Source organism: Amblyomma mixtum, chromosome 4, assembly GCF_055824585.1.
Source record: "Amblyomma mixtum isolate Tamu chromosome 4, ASM5582458v1, whole genome shotgun sequence".
NCBI lineage: Eukaryota > Metazoa > Arthropoda > Arachnida > Ixodida > Ixodidae > Amblyomma > Amblyomma mixtum.
In genome coordinates, this window is record NC_143015.1 from 85,291,012 (window position 1) to 85,306,517 (window position 15,506).

The window sequence follows — 15,506 nt, forward strand, 5'->3', positions numbered from 1 at the left end:
CGCTCGTGTACTGTGCGATGTCAGTGCACGTTAAAGAACCCCAGGTGGTCGAAATTTCCGGAGCCCTCCACTGCGGCGTCTCTCATAGCCTTAGTCGCTTTGGGACATTAAACCCCATAAATCAAACCAAACCAACCTTTTGAATACGATCGGGAACAGCTGAGGTAAAAAATTATTTCGAAGCCACCAGTTTTACGGCCAGTACAGGAAGTAGTGCTTCCATGCGATTTCCTTGCAGTTGGAGCATATCCCAGAGTCAGTATACAAACGATGTCGTATTAGTGCACTGATGCCAAGTGATCCCCGAGAATTAGTCTTGTGGGAAGTGGTGTTGTTTTTCGTATCTTCTGAAATGATGCTTGATCAACAGTGGTAGGAATGCATTCGGTTGCTCGCAACAATATGTAATCTGAACGCACCTTTTTGCCAAACCAAAGTTGCAAAGAAAAAAAGAGTCGACGCAGTGGTGATGGTTAAACGCTATCGCTGATAGGTCCACACTGCGTATATGAATTATTTAGCGCTTTTTTCACTTTTAATAACTCTTGATCTAGTGCTTTAAGCAGCTTACTTTTCGTGATCGTGTTTATGTATGATAGCAGCTAAAAATGAATCTTCATTAGAATTTTTGACATCTTAGAGCGATGGGTCAACGTGCGGCTCAGCGCCGCGTTGGCACGAAGAGTGAAGGGCTGGCAAACCCCAGGGAGGCGTAGAGGAGTTTATAAACAAAAGTGTATCTATAAACGTGATAATGACCTTGGCTTTCGTCATCTACTAGACACTGATGACGCAACGGCGTGTGCTGCAACACTTATTGCCGTTTTCTAGTCTTCTAAAAATCTTTCTTCATGAGGTCGACTTTGCATGAGGTCTGCATGCTGCATTTTAAACCCACGATTATCCTTGGAAAAATAGGGCCTATTTCAGGCCCTTGGGGAGCGGCAAGCATGTATTGAGGTCATGGAAACCGAATCTTCTATTTTTACACTTACTTTTAATGATATTGTCGGAGCAACGTATTGAGTGGAACCACCTCTGACGCTAAGATGGTGTTTAAAAATGAGTTGATGTCATTGGTACCCGTATCACAGCTAATGCAGGCCAACGACTAGGTGTCCAAAGAGTTATTATCAAGAATAATGCACACAAATTATGGCTTCTGAATGTATTTTGCTAAAGAGGCGGATGAGATGTAATGCCTTGGCGCTTTGTCGGCATATTCGCCACCATGAAATAATCAGTTTGGATCATTATCGAACGTTCGCAGAACGTCATCGAGGTTCAGGCTGTACCCGACATTCACAAGAAACTCATCGTCACCGCCCCTGTGAACCGATGGCGCGAAATGCGAGCAGTGTTGAGTCCAGCCTTCACCACCAAGAAATTGTCTCAGGTGAGTTGCCACTGCTTCTTACCATCTTCTGAATTCAGGAACTGTGCCATTCCTTTGTCTGAATTAGGACTTCGTTTGGCAGAGATGCACTTCAAAATGCAGCTCTTCCGCCGAGAACAAAGAAATTCGAAATAATAAATTGAAAAGTCCCCCAATTCAAATGGCATGAGGTAATTCATGATTTTTGAGAATGGAACATAAGATACTGCCTTCGTGTCTCTCTGGTGTTTTGTATGATGCTCGTGCGCAGAGATGTCCCTGTCCACTAAATGCGACCCAACATTTTTTTTCAATTTTCAATTTCAATTTATTTCGAATTTCTTTTAAACAAGCGTCCTCATAAACATTCTCATAAACAAGATACCTTGATATTTGAATAGCAACCCCTAAATATCTAGGCCACGGCTTTCAAACCTTTGTCTCCATCTCGCGCAGCTAGAGCAAAGGGACCTTGGAAGAAAACAGTAAAGGTTTTTTGGTTTGGCTTATAGCGTTTGACGTCTCATACAAAGTGTGGCTATGAGGGACGCCATAGTGGAGGGCTTCGATAATTTTGACCTCCTGGGGATTTTTAACGTGCATTGACATCGCGCGCTACATGGGCCTGTGGAACTTCGCCTCCATCTAAACTGGACCGCCGCGGCCGAGATAAAACCGGCGTCTTTCGGGTCAGCGGCCGAGCACCATAGCCTCTGAGCTACTGAGGCGGCAGTAAAGTTAAGGTTCTGTACCTTTAATACCGGGATGGGAAAGTAACTTTTATTCTCGCATACCCTCTGATTGCAATTGTTTATGCTCCAAGTTAAGATGTGAACTATGTACATGAGGTAAAGTGCAAATGACTTCACTTCACTTCACTTTAATACCTTAAAGACCCTCGTTAGAGGGTATTACATAAGGGGTGGGGCACACAGAAATGAAAAACAGAATGACTAACAAATAAGTTGAAAGTTATACAAATATAAGATTATCACTGAGCAAGTACACGCGTGATTTCTTCGATGAACAATGATTGGCATGTGATGTACCCTGTATTATTCATTCCCATAGAGGAAACAAGAATGCTGCGGTCAACACTTTCAAACCTTTTCGTCCACAACATTGTACACGGAGTCGTAGTGCCCGCAATATCGAAGTGTCGCTCTGTTTTCGCAATATATAATATTTGCGACCAAGTTGTGTACGTAATGAATTTGTTGAACGTAGATGTTCAAAATCCAGCATCTGAAAGAACAAACCTGAATGATTTCAGCTCTTAACCGTTGTTAGTGTAGATTGCCAAGAGTGATGTCTCAAAGCTGCCTTTTCAGATAATAATACTAACATTTTTATTTCCCTAGCAGAAATACAAATTTGGGCTTGCGGATGCCTCAAAGTGCTTGAGTGGCAGCGCCCGGCTGCAGGCAACACAACAGGCATATGCTATATATAAACGGGACCACAACAGAAGCGATCAAGAAAAGAAACGCAAAAAAGGCAAAATTCAAAGTATCAAACACAATATTAAAATTAACAACGAAACTTAACACTGAACAATTTGATTTTATTTCAAGTGTGAAGTGAAAGTACTTTTCTAGGTGTGTAAGAACTAGTGGACTGTAGGAAATATGAAGCGATCCCGAGAGCAATGATCACGAACGGGAACAAATGCTGTACAAACATCTTTTGTTCAGATATAATTAAATACAACAATTTAGTTGAAGGGATCGCAAAAGTCAGGCGTAAGTAAAAATTGAAAAAAAAACACTGCATTCATGATCCCGCGACAAACTATGCATTACGGATTTAAAGGTGGATTGCAATATAACCTTGACCTTCTTTTTCCAAATGACTGAGGAAAGGTAAAAGAAAGATATACCATACCGCAACACACTGTAGGCTAAGGTGCAGACAATTGGCTTACGAACATACAAAAGGCAAAAGGGTCTTGATAGGACGCACTGGATGATGAAAAGGGATGAAAATTCCAGCGCGTTGCAATATGAGGGCTAATGCTTCCATAGTTTTTCAACGAAGATGGGAGGAGAACAGAAGATTGAAGGAAGACTAATCTCTGACGAGAGGAGTTCTCTGACCCTACCCTACCCTACCCTACTCGCCCTACCCTAAGCTTGCCGTCCCGGTTAGCTCAATTGGTAGAGCGACTGCTCCGGTGAAGCGGTGGTCCTGGGTTCGAACCCCGGACCAGGACGAATTTTTCTTTAACTGCGAAGTTTCCGAGAAAGCTATAAAGCTTTCCTTTGTACCCGTATGGCTGCGCTCGGGTGGATGTCAATGAGTAATTACTCCCTCATTACAAATCTACTCCACCTTGGGGGGTTCCCCTAAACATTTGACCAAATATTACCTTGTTTGTGCCGGCAAACGGCGGTAGTGTCGGCGAGGCTTCAAACGTCGTGCGGATTGTTGAAGCTGGTACATTTGAATGATGAAGTGACGCAGCACATCCTAAGGTCGACATTGAAACCCCGGAAGTCATCGTTGGATACAATGCGTTCATGAGGGAAGTCTTCAAGCCACATTTTAGATTGGATCTTTAGCCACTGCCCACAAGAACCGCGAAATGGCCGCATAGGGTCATGCCGCACTTAATTTTATTTTTACTACACTTGGTTGCGATATCTATCAGGTACCAAGAGGAATTGAAGAAAAAAGTTCATTACATCAGACTGATGGTGGTAACAGAGTAGTCAATGAAAAAAAAGAGCACCTCCTAAGAAGCGCAGCTGGCCAATCATTCCCAGTCTGCAGATGTTCTGAAAGCGGCCTCACAAAGCTGAACCGGTCGCGGGAAACAAACTCCCTATGCTGGGTGCAATCAGCAGCGTCAATATGTCAGTCTGCCTAACACACAACGGTACAGACGCTGCAAATCAAAAAGCTGTGTTTGGTGCATTAAACCCGGAATCTATTCTTATCAGTCCTCCAGAATAAGTTTTTATTCATTTCACAAGTAGTGCGCTTAATTAAAGTTTTGTAAAACGTATTCTGTCATCAATAATACTTCATCAATATTTATCGATGTGCTCTGCAAGAGGAAAATCGATACCGGCAGGGGCAGTCGTATTTCGATGGAAACGAAATTCTAGAAGCCCATTTACTGTCTGATGTCAGTGCACGTTAAAGAACCTCGGGTGGTCGAAATTTCCGCAGCCCTTCACTACGGCGTCCCTCATGGTCTGAGTTGCTTTGAGACGTTAAACCTTCATTAAAAAAAAAAAAAAAACTTGTGGCACTTGCCTTTTATATACTCAGAAGCTTAGAAAGAGAGAAGCATAAGTGGACGCAACAAAGACGTGCGGAAATGTGAAATAGTTTGCGTATTTGTTAACACTTGGCGTCTAGGCCTTCTGGTCACGATTTATGCAAAAAATATTTTTTCTGTGATCAGATTCAATTCCGGCCCCAAGGGGCTATTCAAGGTCAGCGCGGATTTTTAATATGTTAATTCCTGTCAAAGGCCATAGTTGTGGTCAAAAGCGCCAAGCATACAGTCTGCAGCCAGGAATAGAGGCGCGTTGGTACAGTGCAGCAGTTTTCTTGTGTGTCGCTCGTGACGCAGCCTATTATTATTATCCATACCTTGCTTACAAGGTAGTTATGTGCTCGTCATCTCGCTATGCAGATCTTCGTTATTATGGACAAGTGCACGGACACAATGATAAAGCTGCTTGCGCAGAAGGCAGAAACCGGTGAGCCCGTGGAGGTGACAAAAGCCTTTCGACGTGCGACCATGGACACCATGTTCAAGGCTGGCTACGGCGTCGACCTCGATGTGCAGAACAGCCCACCGGGAGGGCCCTTGGACCAGATGGGTGATGGCGCGGGAGCGCTGCTGCGAAGAGTACCTCTTCAAGGTGTCACCTTTTTGTCCAGTGAGTGTTGACAGCTTACCCTTCTTCTAGCTTTTCAGCGTTCTGGCCGTTTCCAAGAATGTATTAGGAGTATGTTCCGGCATTGCGCTAGATGAAGTTTACAATTACTTGTTTGTGGGTGGTGTCTTCAGTGACATCGAGTACATGCACTCGAAAGAAGAACAGTGCTACGCATTCAGAAGCAAGTTGAACTTACTTTCACATGACGTTGGTGACGTAGTATGCAAAATATATGCTTATCTTGCACGCACTCGCCATGGCCTTCTACTGAGGACAATCCCGTGAGGCGGCACTTTGCACTCTTGGAGAATGTAATAAGAGTACGAAGAGCAAACGCTTAATTGAACGTACGGTAAAGTGCACAGTCTTGATGAACACATGATATCGCATTTTCACACCGAATACTGTGAGTGCGGGAGCAGTCGCTAAGGATACATATATAGTAATAGTGTTTTTTCTTGGGGGGGGGGGGGGGAGGGGGAGGGGTGGAGTGGACGGGACTTCGCTGCTTCAGTTGCCTGTGATCCTAATGAAGTACTGTTCTCTGGCAGTCGTGAAAACCGCGGAGGTGTTGTAAGGAATCCGGGCATTGTAGTTTTTAAACAAATTCCGGGCGGCAGTGGTGGGTGCAACCCTTCCCAACCTCTTCGGGCTTCAGACAGGCAGGCTGCGGCGACCGGACCTGTGTGCATCATGTTTTGTGCGGGTGGCAACCATTGCGATGTCATGGAGCCCGTACCGCCCGAGCGCCTGTTATGCACGCACCTGCGTGCTGTTGCGGTCAACGAATGCTACGCCAGCGGAGACGCAGGCTTCTACTACTCCGTATGTGAGAGCCTGAGTTGCTTTTGGACGTTAAACCCCATAAAAGAAACAAAACCAAGCGACAAAGTCGCGCTGCGAACTTATAAAAGTGTGTTGTGCCATGTAAGGTAGCTCGGTGTGTGGCTCAAGAGCATGAGAGGCTAATGTGAAGGTGACGCGACTGGGACGCGATAACGCTGTCGTTTTCCACTCTTAAAGACGAAACTTAAGGGCCTCCATTTTTTTTTAAACAACTTCCAACTACTGCCCAGCACAGTGACGCTGCTCTCGCATGTTCTTGTACTGTATGCCGCGCCATGTACAGGCTATAAAATCCGAGTCTCTGTTTGGCATGACTATTCACCATGCATAGGGCCGAAAAGAATAAAAGCCTTACACTATTTGAACAGTGCATGTTGGTGAAATGCAAGAAGATATTAGTTTTTCGAGATCAATGTCTTTCGAATAGGTAAATAAAAAGTTAATTTAAGGTCTCTGATGCGTAAGGCAGTCTAAAGAACCTAATACACAGTCGACTCTTAGAAACACTTGGGTGAGCGACTGCATACGATACTCAGAGTGCGGGAGCTCATCTACATACACTGGACACTCCAAGAGAACCTTGTGTACTGGTTTGATTGAGCCGTAAACGCTGTTTGTAAACACGGCACTCTGAAGAAATCGATGATAAACAGTTTCCATATGGCGAGGAACACTGGTCGGTGGTCTAGATCTGAGATGCGTGTCGATTGAGTGATGAAATTGGTAATAAATGTGGCGGCGAGCTTGAGAACCATTTTTTTTTCGAAGGCATATCGTTTAACCCTGGTACGCTTCTCGTGAAGCAAATTCTAGCGTAGTTTTGATGCTCAAGGCCTTTATGGGCCGCTTCATCTGATTGTTCGCTGGCCAGAGTGCCATAGTGAGCTGGTGTCCACTGCAATTTTATAGTGACCTGCGGTAGTGGACAGTTGGTGCAAATATCTAGTGTCGAAAGAAACTGGCTGGTGACTGGTTTTATTATCAGGTTGGACGGGGTTTGTAACACTGCTTTGGAGTCCGTGAAAATCAGCCATAAGTCAGGGGTTTGGCGCAGGATGCACAGGATAGCATCTTTAAATCAATGGAGCTGTGGTGTCGTGGAGGATGTCTTTCGCTGCAGGCGATAGGAAAGCATTTGGCTTGTTGAGGGCACGTAAACGCTACAGGAAGAGGTCTTCTGAGAAATAGAGCTATCAGTGAAGATGTTGGTTCTATGAATATTTGTCGAATCAGTTGGTCCGAGCAGCTTGCAGTACCGCAGCCGCTGTGATCTGGCTCTTCGCATGTAGCTCCTGATATAAACTGCTTGATTAGACGTGAGAGTGTTCAGGAAGGAATGCCTTGGGCCGGTAATCTTTGCCGCTGAGTAAATAGCGGAGACATGCAAGAGTTGCACAGCTTGGCCAAACCCAGAGTTACTGTGGGTTATCTGGACACGATGTAGGAAGTACTTCCTCTCTTGCCAGTACATGCCGGAGATGGGTACGCATAGTTTCCTGTGATACGATGACATCTAGCGGGAGACAGCCTCCTTCCGCTAGTGCTCCTGAGACAGAGGATCCCTCTCGGAGGCCAACATAGATCTGTAAGCATTTGTTTCGCGCGATTTTCAGGGTGCTTTAATTTTTGGAGTTGATCTCGGAAGTACCGGTAAACAAGGTCTGAATGTTTTCTCAGCATAGGCTTTTTGGAGCACAACTATTGAGATGCACTTATAGCCCCATCATTGTCCCGACACTAGCCTGAAACTTCCCACTGCTGTGCCATTCCTCTCAAAGCGTTTTTAAATCTGAGGTGTACAAGAGAAATTTGTGTCCTCCACAATACAAAGGAACCATTGGGTCCCGTATGTAAAGTAGCGCCCGTCCACCAAGGAGGAAGGGATACCCGATCATTGTTTCCTTGTGAAATCAATGATAACACTCTTTTCTGTTGAGGGGTGCAGACCTCGGGGAGCCAGATACTCGGAAGAGTTTAGTAACGCACTCTGAAGATGTCGATGGGGATGCAGCGTGAACGTAACGCGCTCCAGACAGAGATGTCATCTGCTTGGTTTATTGGTTTATTGGGGTTTAACGTCCCAAAGCGACTGAGGCTATGAGAGACGCCGTAGTGAAGGGCTCCGAAAATTTCGACCACCTGGGGATCTTTAACGTGCACTGACATCGCACAGCACACGGGCCTATAGAATTTCGCCTTCATCGAAATTCGGCCGCCGTGGCTGGGATCGAACCCGCGTCTTTCGGGTCAGCAGCCGAGCGCCGTAACCACTGAGCCACCGCGGCGGGGCAGAGATGTCATCTGCATAGATCGCGATGCGCGGTCCTGGTGGTAGTTTCCTTGTTTTTCTTATAAAGGTAATATTTAAAAGGAGAGTGCTAAGCACAGCGCCCTGAGGTGCACCCTTCTCCTCTTTTTGAAGCAGTCATATAAAAATTTGCCGCTGTTTTAAATAACTTTCTGTGCACTTGTATAACTTCTTTCGAGGGCTAAGTATCCAAGGCCGGTAGAACGGCATGATGAGGAACAGGCAAAAAAAAACAGGAAAACAGATGATAAGATGAGCCCAGCGTGCAGGTCTTCTCCAAGGTATGAGACGTGGATGATGACATGATGAATCGCAGACCTCTTTGATGCACGATAATGGGGCGAAACTTATAGCAGTTGAAAATATCGTGTCACGTATCGTATCGTGTCCAGATGCTTCATGCGTACGCACCACGCCGAGCTTCGATTCTGCACTCGGCACTGTATTTTTATGGAAGCGAAAAAGTAAAAATATCATTCACTTTCCACAGGCATACTAATATGCGCCGTATAATGGTAGAAGGGGAAACGAAGACAACCATAAAAGAAAAAAAAAGAAAAGAAGATACATACAAGTAATACTTTTTTGAGTTTCATTTGCTCTGTTGAGCTTCGGGAATCTCTTGTTCTCGTTTTCATGCCCCTGCGCTGCATGTTTTCTAATCGTACCGTTTACAGCTGTTTAAGATAGGGTTGGACCTTACACAAGAGGATCTGGACTTCTATTTTTCCAGATTGCTTCCCGGAGCTACACCTATTATGGTTCCTCCTCACCTGGGTGACGTCACGCCTAGTGATCCCTTATTTCACGCTGACCACTAAGCTCATTCAACCCGTCTTGAATGAAAGGAGATCTAAGGCGCTGGTGAGCGTCTTACATTGTTTACCTTTAGCAGTATGTGAAATAGGCCTAATAAGAGCCAAGGCACACAAAAACAAGTAAAGTACAAATAAACGATGTTTCCCAACTTCTTCTTTCTTGGTTTAAAAACTGTTATGGTAACACACGTCCACGACTTTATGTGTGCAGTTCACCTTATCAGGTTTTCTTACGACTTGTGCATGAGAGTGACTGCAGTGGCCTACAGGATTGCAAGTACAAATGAAACTACATTTCACCCATGACATTAGTAAATTAGAGCGATTAGAAACAGAGAGTAAATTAGAGCGCTCTGGAATATTCTGCGAAAGACTTTGGGCGAGCTGGTGACCCAGTGTAAAGAGAGGCTCGCAATGATGGAAACCAAGACAGGGCTTTAGGTTATAGCACCAAGGATAAGCGCCAAGTTCAAGCTTTCATCTCGGAAAGGAGAAATCGTTCCTTCCTGAGCTTTCTAGGCTTTCGTATTGTATTCATTTTCTGCGTTATGGATTTCGCCTTAAAATGAATATGTCGCGCTTTATTAAATATTTCACAGCGCCAGAAAGCTGACGTGCTGCAGCTACTCTTGAACAAAGAGACCAGAGGTGAACTGTTTGAGGACGGAAAACATGGTAAGCGAGATTTCTGGAATTATTTTTTTCTATGCTCACTATAGTCAGATACAACCTGAGTCTGCAGTGAAACTCTGTCCGTATTCAAGACACCACACATAATTTCTGTGTGACCGAAAAGTAGTACATTGTTAACGTTCTTCTCGTTACTGAAACAAGAAGCGAATCTCAAGACAAAATTATAAACTGAGGTATATTGACGTCTGTACTTGTTCGATATACTCAACCATAAAAAGGCTAATTTCGTTTACTGTAGTGATAGGTCAGCGCAGCAATACAGGACGAACCACAACCCAGTGTTGGAAACTGCTGCTTTTTTCTGTCCTACTGAAGGTGCAAGTACTGCAGATCTGAACTGCCTAATGCTCTTACTGCCCCTGCGCATAATACACCACATACGGTCATTACTTTCATGATTGTTTTTGGTGCTGTCGCTGTCGTTATTTATATTTAAATTAACCACCCAAATCAAAGACAATAAAAAAATGCACAAGCTACTAACTGGCACAAGAGTGCGCACAACGCCTGCATAGTGCTGAAAATGGCATGTAGAACAGAAGGGAGATTCTACGCGGCCGCACTCACACCTCAATATCCACTTAAATAACATATTCACATCGACAGAAGATCCTGAACTCATACTTAATTAAGGAGGCTCATAGAAGTAACCTTAATTAAGAAGAAGCGAGAACATGCTCATGAAATACGGGAAGAGACTGCAAAAAAAGATAGTAACACTAAGTACAGAACAAAAAAAATACCGATTCAGTATAGTAGGTTGAATAAAACCAAAAATAAGGAGACGTGTCGAACAAGCGCAAACAGTTCAATAATCGTATCGTACAAACAGGGACATTGCACCAAGTCTCCTACCGAAGCGGTAATTTGTGAACAGCGACACAAAAACAGCAACTATGTCATTATGACAAAAAAAATTGGCAGTGGTTTAGCTCTGGTTAAACCTGGAGGACTGCTAAAGCAACGAGTAGAGAGAGAGAGGTGATGGAGAGGGCGTGGCAGCGGCGGCGGCCCCGGCACGCTAGCTATGCGCCCCTACTGCGCATGCGCAACTGGCGAGCGTCACGGCGGCACCTCTGAGTCACCCGCGCAGCGACGGCGGCGGCGCGCCAGCTGTGCGCCGTGTGACGTCACTGCTCCTCGCGCATGCGCAGTATGGCTTTCTTCAGATCCGCGATATGGCTCGGCGACTCGCGCAGTGTTGCTTTCGCAACAATATCTTATTAGAACTTACCTAGAAAAGAGACAAACGTTAACCGTGCGCTCTTTTATGTCGAAAGGCATAACCACGCGGAAGGATAGCTATCCTGAGTGGCCCCAATATAACCTTTTCCATTTTGTCATCGACGTCCTCAAAGCTTAGTTCGCTGCAAGCTGAATTCAGGACAGTCCAAAATTTGATGGCCGAGTATTTCACCATAGCTAAACGTGGAGCCGCTGCGATTGACTGTTCGCCCCCACCGATGTAAACGATCTGCCAACCCTGCGCAGTCGAATCTCAGCTCAAACGCTTTCACTTTGTTCTTTCCGGTGAGTGCATCGACTCGTCAGTGCTCCTTTGTGATTTTACAGACAGTAGCATATCAGCACCTGCCACGATGACTGCACTGTATGTGGAACAAATCTGTTGTAACTCTATCTGCTGATGTCATCCAAGTCCGTGTTCGACTGCTCATAATCGTGGCGAAAGGCGTCTAGTTTAAAGCACTATGTATTATTAATGATATATACGAGGCTAACGAAGAGGCTAACGTGAAGTTTAAAGGGAACGGTTGCACTTTTGCTAAGGACAGCGCAGTGAGCTATGAAGAGAAAAACTTTAGGCGAAATGATAATAGTTCGGAAGCAGGAAGAGTGAGTGAAGGAGCAAACACGTGCTAAAGACATCCTAGTCGAAATCAAGAGGAAGAAATGGGCTTGGGCAGGGTATATAATGCGAAGGCAATATAGCCGTTAGTTCTGGAGAGTAACGGAGTGTATTCTAATGGCACAAGGTTTAGTTGGGCGGCAGAGAGTTTATTTGGGTGGCAGCAGGTTTAGTTGGGCGGGTGACAAGAAGTTTGCGGAGACACGGTGGCTGCAGCTGGCAAAGGATAGGGTTAATTGGAGAGACATAGGGGAGGCCTTTTGCCCTGCAGAGTGCACAGTAAGGCTGGTAATGACATTTTTCATCTGTTGTCCAGAGAAATTTCCCACACAACAATGGTGAGCAATGTGAAAAGAGTGTATGTTTTTCTTGTCAATTTAAAACAGGGTTCGACGGACAAACGAAGCTGGCGCTGACGAAAGAGGAAGTGATCGCCAATTCGGCATTTTATTTAATCGCTGGGTATGTATAGCATAGCGAATTCACTAATTTTCTGGATAGCATTTGGATTGCCGTCAGTACATTAAACGGACATTCAGGGTTGGTGTAGAGAGAACCATTTTTCTTAAGACGTGAATGTGCATCTGCTTTCTGGCAGTGGTCGTAGTTCGAACTCCAAAACAGCTCCGCAAACAGGACGCAGGTGAATTTATTTGTATGCGCACACGCACATAGCATTGCACAGGAAACACAGTGTCGTGTAAGCGGGGTGCGCCGATTAATAAAAGTGCTAAGTAAGTGTTGCTCCTTCTTCATGGAAGTTAGTCAAAGTGCTCCCTCTTTTTAAATCTGGTGATAAGTAGCGTTTGTCGAGCTATAGGGCAATTTCATTGGCACCACATTCATGAAAAGTGCTGTAACACGTCACTCGTAAACACATCATGCCATTTTTGAATAATATAAATTGCTTTCTAACAGACACGGGTTTAGGGGCGGGTTTAGCACAGTAACGAAATTAGCTGACTTAACGCATTGCGTTTTGACACTTTTATAGATTTTTCAACAACTTTCACGCCGTAATTCACTCTAAGCTGGTTGTTGAACTTATTGCTGTACTAAATATTCCTAATTTACTTAAATGGATTTCAAGATTTCTTTCTTTTCGGTGTCAGTTCGTCTTTTACAGTTCGGCTGAACTCTCTTCTGATGTAATGGCAACAGAAGTGACCGAAGGGTCCTTAACTGTGCTGCTACTTTTATTAATATGCACAGATGATGTCTTCAAGCATTCATCTATATGCTGATGACTGCGTTTTGTATGAAGTGATTAAAGATTTTATTGATCATCATTGCCCCCAAGAGTCATTTACTGGCTTTTGCAGCTAGTGCTACATCTGGCGAATGAGCAATAATTCTGGCAAAACTTGCCCCTCCCCTTTTAATTACTCTTCCAATTGCCGTGCGTAGATCAGCTTTCTGAGTTCAAGTATCTTAGTGTCATTCTTATCCATGATATCTCATGATATAATCACACAGGATACATATTTGATAAAGAACGAAAAAGTTAGGAGCAGAGCGAGAAGTTGGGCATGCTGGTACTGGTTCATCTTGGTTAAAGGACAGCGCAGGAAAAGACGAGACACTTGAAGGAAACACACGACGAGCGCTTACTAAAAACAAATGCGTTTATTCAAACCACTCAGATTAAATACGGGGAAAGAAAAAAACAAGACAAACTAAGGAACAAAAACAGATCAAAGATTAGTTGTGACACTCTAGAAAAGAAATTTCTTTCTCCGTCAGTGCAAGGGAAGGACGACAAATCCGTGTATCAGTGAGCCATCCCTGGAGCTGACAGAGAAAAAAATTTATTTTCTAGAGTGTCAAAGCTAATCTTTGATCTGTTTTTGTTCCTTAGTTTCTTTGTGTTGTTTTTTTTCTTACCCCGTATTTAATCCGAGTGGTTTGAATAAACGCATTGGTTTTTAGTAAGCGCTCGTCATGTGTTCCTTCAAATATCTCGTCTTTTTCTTCGCTGTCATTCAATCTCAAGATAGAAAAAGTTAGGTTACCTACGCCGAAAGCTAACCAAGTATCCAAAAGACACAACGTTATGCATATGTATCTCTAATGGGCCTTGAGTTTGGTAATGCATGTGTAGTTTGCAACCCGCATAAGCAGCCAAAACACCATACCCAAGAAACACAGGCAATCGGCCCAGAATTGGAAACCTATTGGGAAAGGACAGTCCTACAAAGGACCCGAGTGATGCGATTCATTTGCAATATTGGGCCAATTATCTGTGCTGCTTGGGTAGACAAATACATTAATATCGATAAACAAGAGTCAACGAGAAGAAATCAGCAACTGTATTTGATACCATACTTCGCATGTACTTATTATGTTAAAATTCAATTTTTTTGTCGCTCCATCGAAGCCTCGAATTCACTACCTGGGTTTATATGCTTGTATCTTTCTCCACGTTTTGCTTCTGCTATCCTAAAAGCACAATAGCTGCATATTCGTGCCTGGTAGCAAATTGCAACTTTCTTGCTTACGTACATTTCGTTTGTGTATTGTATTTCCTTTATAAAAGTGCTATTTTGTGCATATCGCTGCATGTTTTACTCTGACTAGTATCTTGCACCTTTTCTTTATCCACTCTTGCCATAGCACCCATGTAAGAATAAACAATTAAATACTGCAGTTAAGAACACCCCAGAGAAGACCGTATGGCCGGCTTCTAACTTGCTCTGATGAATCGCTCAAGACTGCGGATCATTCCGCATTGCAAAGAGGCACTCAAATTCTATATGGGATGTACAGTTCAAGTTCGTAATAATTGCGCATGCAATTTTCGTAGTTTGCTTCAGTCCACGAGCAACCATCGAATTGTTTTGAAAAGGCACCGCGTAGGGACGCAAAAACACGCTCAGCCCGAGTAGTCGCTCGCTAGAAAAATGTATTAAGAACTGAATGCTTGGTAACTGTCTCGGCTGCTTGCAACTGCTGCCTATGCCTTGATACTTTATGCACCCGGTACGAGGGCAGGATTCGTAACCAAAGCTTCGTCAATCGTTATTCTACGCAGCATGGAGGCAACACCTAACACTATGGGACTCACTTTACACCTGGTTGCTCAACACCCAGAGGTCCAAGACCGACTTCGGGCGGAGATTATGGGTGTTCTTCGAAGAGACGTAAGGCAAAGCACAGTTCTTCACATTTTTAAGCGAGCTTTGCCTACTTGAATGAGTTCTATAGGGCTGGAGTTATTTCTACCTTCAGAAGATTGGACAGAGAAAACTGTCGCAACTAGACGTAAAAAAAATGACGTCGTAGCTGTCGCCAGGTTGGAGTAATCATTCACGTGCCTGTGTTACTTTCTCGTTTTTTTTTAGTGCAGTCTTGAGGAATTACGAATTCTAGGATGCCACTGCGTGAATTTATCATTTCCTCTGTTTTTTGTTTCTCAGAAAGTAGACCAGGTTGAAAACAAGACCATGTGGAGCACTCTTAAAAAACAATTTTACGAATTAATAAAATTTTCTGCCAGTCTATGGACAAGCTTTTCTTTAACTATGAAGTTTGTGCGAATCTATATTTAACTTTATTTTGTGCTTTATTTTACGCCAATGGCTATTTTCTGCCTTAGAGGCTATGTACTCTACCTTCGGAGAATCCAAGAAACACTGGTCCAATCGCTGGGTCTCACAAAATTTCTGGAGGCACCTGTATCTTGTCATAATGACGAGAAACGCTG

At 44.0% G+C, this 15,506-nt stretch overlaps 1 protein-coding gene across 2 annotated transcripts in view; it reads left to right on the plus strand.

Moving 5' to 3' along the window:
- Nucleotides 1–15,506, plus strand: part of LOC149347280 (cytochrome P450 3A11-like) — a 113,501-nt gene that overhangs the window by 89,353 nt on the left and 8,642 nt on the right. For both annotated transcript variants that reach the window (XM_089586973.1, XM_089586974.1), the window contains 6 exons: nt 1,271–1,396; nt 5,022–5,271; nt 9,159–9,289; nt 9,843–9,918; nt 12,190–12,265; nt 14,835–14,943. In XM_089586973.1, coding sequence (XP_089443099.1) covers nt 1,271–1,396; nt 5,022–5,271; nt 9,159–9,289; nt 9,843–9,918; nt 12,190–12,265; nt 14,835–14,943 — 768 coding nt within the window. The remainder of the gene's footprint in view (nt 1–1,270; nt 1,397–5,021; nt 5,272–9,158; nt 9,290–9,842; nt 9,919–12,189; nt 12,266–14,834; nt 14,944–15,506) is intronic.